A 4,297-nucleotide genomic window follows, 5' to 3' on the forward strand; every position below is an offset into this window, starting at 1 on the left:
CGTCCGCCGCGTCCGCCGCCGCGAGCGGCAACGCGCTGCTGCCAGCGAGCGGCCGCGCTCGAGCTCTGCCGCCTGCTCATCACCTTGGCAACGAGTCAAGGAGGACGGAAGCGCCTCGAGGTAACGGGCCGCGAGGAAAAGAGTCTCAGTTACACTGACAGCTGTTGGTTCGTCACGTGACGTTTAAATTAAAAACATCTGGTGTTGATAGATTAACAGTATTTGATTTATGGTGCTACCTCCCTCTACTGGTTCACACGTGGCTACTGCGCCTCAATTTTACTATTGGCTGATGTCGGAGGCGGGTGGTGCATGGTGCCCGCGTTCGTCATCAATCAGCAAACGTCACATTTAGCACCACAACGTGCTCAATAAACGCCTCACTGAAGTGTCGCTGTGTCGTGGCTCCAGAAGTGAGTCAGTCTCCGTAAGTCCCCATGTTCAAATGTCCAACTTCACGGTATGGCCTGTAACCAATATCTCGATATTTTTAAGCTATATCGTGATACATGATATTTACAGTGGTCCCTCGTTTATCGCGGGGGATACGTTCTAAAAATAACCCGCAATAAATGAAATCCGCAAAGTAAGTTTTACAATTATTATACATGTTTTAAGGTCGTAGAACCCCTAACCACACACTTTTATACACCTTTTTACACGCATTTTGTACAGTACTCCCTCAGCCAATCAGGACGCAGAACACAATGCGCGTTCACACTGTACAGTACACTGTAAAATAAAGCATGCAAAATTACACACAAAAAAAAACACGAAACAGCGAGTCTGCGAAAAGTGAACCGCGATATAGCGAGGGACGACTGTATCTCGATATTTTTGTTGTTGTTGTTTTGTACTCTTTTTATAGCATTTTAACACTTTTTACAATTTTTAATGCATTTCATAATGTAAATATGAGCTTTAAAGCAGCAATTTTTAATGCATTTCATAATGTAAATATGAGCTTTAAAGCAGCAAACCATTCGCGAAAACGAGAGACGGCTGGCGTGACCGCAGTTGTTTTTCTTCGGAACCAAGTTGTCCATCTCCATCTTCAATTAACTTGCTTGGGCTCTTCACGTCACTTCTCTCCTCACTTGATACAGAAAGTACGGATGCGCGCAGGGGATTTTTCTGGGTGAGCAGCACCAGGAGTGACACAGGCAAAACAATAAGACAAGTACTCGATGGTCGCGATATAGTCATTTCATACATCTCACTTAGAACAAGCGTCGATATATCGAGTATATTCGATATATCGCCCACCCCTACTTCACGGTATGATAAGGCGTAAATTCAGCCCGCCTCAGGTCCGAAGATGATCCACGACTTTCTGATATTTAGATTAGTCTGGAGCTGGCGTGGTCGGTACCGTAGTGGGTTGTGCGCCCCCTACAGTCCTCGCTGTAGGGGGCCCCGGTTCGAATCCCGCATCGGACGGCCCTTTACTGCGTGTCATTCCACCTCTCTCTGCCCCCTGCTTCCTGTCTCTCTTTAACTGTCCTGTCCATTAAAGGCATAAAAAGCCCCCAAAAATATACTGTCCTGTCCATTAAAGGCATAAAAAGCCCCCAAAAATATAGGCCTACTTAAAAAAAAAAAAAAGATTAGTCCGGAGCTAACGGAGGTCGATCTGCCAGCATGACGGCGACCACACTGATCGCTCATGCATCATTGATTAGGAGCTGAAACGTGACATGAAGAGAGCGAGCAGAGGTAAAAATGATGCTGTCTGGTTCTTCTGTCCTCCAGCTGAGGCGGCGCTGTCCAGACTGTCCAACCAGGAGGCGCTGCGGTGCGGAGACACTGATCCGAACTCGGACTCTGGAAAAGATCCGACACAGGGGACGGTGAGTGACGGAGGAGGAGGAGCGTTCACAGCTACTGGTTACTGTTTATCTGACGTGGTCGCCTCCATCTTTGATTCTGTGCTCTGACTCCAGCCCGCTGCAGGCGAGTCGGCCAAACTGACGAGTGCGCTGATCAAAGTGGAGAACGATGACAACCACGAGTCCTGGAGCCGGTCTGAACAGGACAGTAAGTACAAGAACACACTTACCTTAAGGCTGATCGACAGGTGGAACCGTAGACTGACTGTAGACACTGACAGCTTTCAGGTGTTTGATTCTGAAGTCAGTCAAAGGCAGCTTGAGGTTGCCGAGCAACCAGGGTCAGCTGCAGAGCAAATAACTGCAGCTGTGCTCTGTCTGTGTGTGAGTGACTGCTGAGAGACACAGAAAATCTCTAAATGAAGCCCCTCCAACTAGTGGACACTAATGCCAAACGGTAGGTGGTATCAAAAAGCCCAAATGACCGTGAGCATCCTCATCTTGTCGACCATGTGAATGCTGAATTTCAGTGTGTGAAGTTAAAAAATGTGACCTGGGGAGAGAGAGAAAGAACAGGTGCCCCGTGCTCCTTTGGGAAATTTCTCCTCTCCATTGCGTCTCCCGCCAAAAGTATAAGTGTGGGAGGAGGGAGGAGTAGTGCGCAAACATTCCTGGAATATGTAAGGATAATAAGTATGGAGCCTTGCAGACACACTCAGTAATATTAATCTTTTACATTCTTCTTTTCTTTCCCTCCAGAGGACTTTGGTTGTGCTGTTGATGGACAGACGACAGAGGCAGAAGCTCCGCCCCCGCCGACTAAACAGGAAGTAGCAGACGAAGGCGTCGGTTCGAGTTCGAGTCAGTCGTGGGTGAGCGGGGAAGTCAGCTCCACCTCCATGTCCGTCCAGAAAAGCCTGAACACCGTCCAGAGGTCGGAGACGAGCAGTTACGACCGTCTGATGTACGAGCCGCCGCTCCAACATGGCGCCCTCAGTACCCAGAATCCTCTGAGTGAGGACCCCGGCTGCTCGTACGTGTTGAACACCAGCGCAAGCGCCACGTTCACCGTCAGCGAGGTGACTCCGCCTGCAGCAGAGCGGCAGCAGCCTGCAGGTTATCAGAACAGCCAGCCGATGGCGCCGTTACCCGCGGACGAGTTGCAGCTTCCGGTGAGGAAAGACGTGACGGAGAGACAAAACGCTTTCATCAGAAGGGACAGGTGGAGAAATCAGGACGGCGTCAACAGGGCGTCTGGGAGTCACGGCCGGGATGACGGCGGCGGGAAGACGTTTGTCTGTAACTTCTGCGGTAAAACTCTGGCCTGCCTGAAGAACCTGAAGACGCACATGAGAGTCCACACGGGGGAGAAGCCGTTTGTCTGCGCGCTCTGCGGCAAACGCTTCTCCGACTCCAGCAACCTGAAACGCCACCAGAGTGTCCACACCGGAGAGAAACGCTACGGCTGCGTCCACTGCGGGAAACGCTTCGCCCAGTCGGGGTCGCTGAAGGTCCACATGAGCGTCCACACCGACTGCAAACAGTTCAGGTGTTCGTACTGCGGCAAAACCTTCATCTCCGGCAGCCACCTGCGACGACACATCGCCGCGCATCTCGGAGAGAAACGATTGGCTCCCGCGTTCCAGTGACAACAGGTGATGGGAATACAGAGGTCGGAGCACTTCCTGTTTGGGCACGAACGCCTCATTGATTAAAAAATGATGCTTGTGTCTCGACAAAGAAAGCAGCCAACATGATGAAGCACAACATGAAGAGATTTTTTGATTTATGGATTATTTATTTCACAATTTTTTATGACTGAAGATCTCCAAAAAAGTTCTGCTTTGGTTTTATCACCACCAACAGCTTGCAGTTATTAACTTTGTTATCAAAACGTTGCAGATTTAATTACGTATTAATTCATTAAGTACGTCAGTCAACAAATGGTCCAGCGCTTGTTTTTGTCGACTCGTAGCGTCTGAAGAAAAATCTGCATGTTTTTGTCTGAAGGTGACAAGTTTGTGTCCAGTCAGTTTTTTATGATCGTCGTGTCATTTTGTAATAAAGTTCAATTATTGTTGCACAACAGCAGCTGCTTCGTTTGTCATCACCTCCACCCGAGACGCCCTGATGTAGTTTTATTTATGAACAGTGAAAAGTGTTCAAAGTCCTGATGGTACAGATCCATCATGACGGCTTCCAGTCTGTTATTTTAACAATACAGAGGTCCCTCGTTTATCGCGGGGGATACTTTCTAAAAATAACTCTCAATAAACAAAATCCGCTAAGTAAGTTTTACATTATTATACATGTTTTAAGGCCGTAAAACCCCGCACACACATTTTGTACAGTACTCCCTTAAACAGGACACAGAACACATGTGCGTTCATACTGTACAGTACGCTGTAAAAAATAACATGCAAAATTACACAAAACAAATCCACGAAAAGTGAACCACGTTATAGCGA

At 48.3% G+C, this 4,297-nt stretch overlaps 1 protein-coding gene across 1 annotated transcript in view; it reads left to right on the forward strand.

Annotated features, from left to right (window-relative positions):
• The window catches only part of si:dkey-7l6.3 (uncharacterized), an 18,860-nt gene extending 14,778 nt beyond the window's left edge, over positions 1 to 4,082 (forward strand). The window contains exons 10-13 of the mRNA XM_027291649.1: positions 1 to 120; positions 1,753 to 1,850; positions 1,944 to 2,037; positions 2,589 to 4,082. Coding sequence (XP_027147450.1) covers positions 1 to 120; positions 1,753 to 1,850; positions 1,944 to 2,037; positions 2,589 to 3,478 — 1,202 coding nt within the window. The 3' untranslated portion in view covers positions 3,479 to 4,082. The remainder of the gene's footprint in view (positions 121 to 1,752; positions 1,851 to 1,943; positions 2,038 to 2,588) is intronic.
• Positions 4,083 to 4,297: the final 215 nt, after the last annotated feature.

The sequence above is a fragment of the Larimichthys crocea genome, chromosome II, assembly GCF_000972845.2.
Source record: "Larimichthys crocea isolate SSNF chromosome II, L_crocea_2.0, whole genome shotgun sequence".
Taxonomy (NCBI): Eukaryota; Metazoa; Chordata; class Actinopteri; family Sciaenidae; genus Larimichthys; species Larimichthys crocea.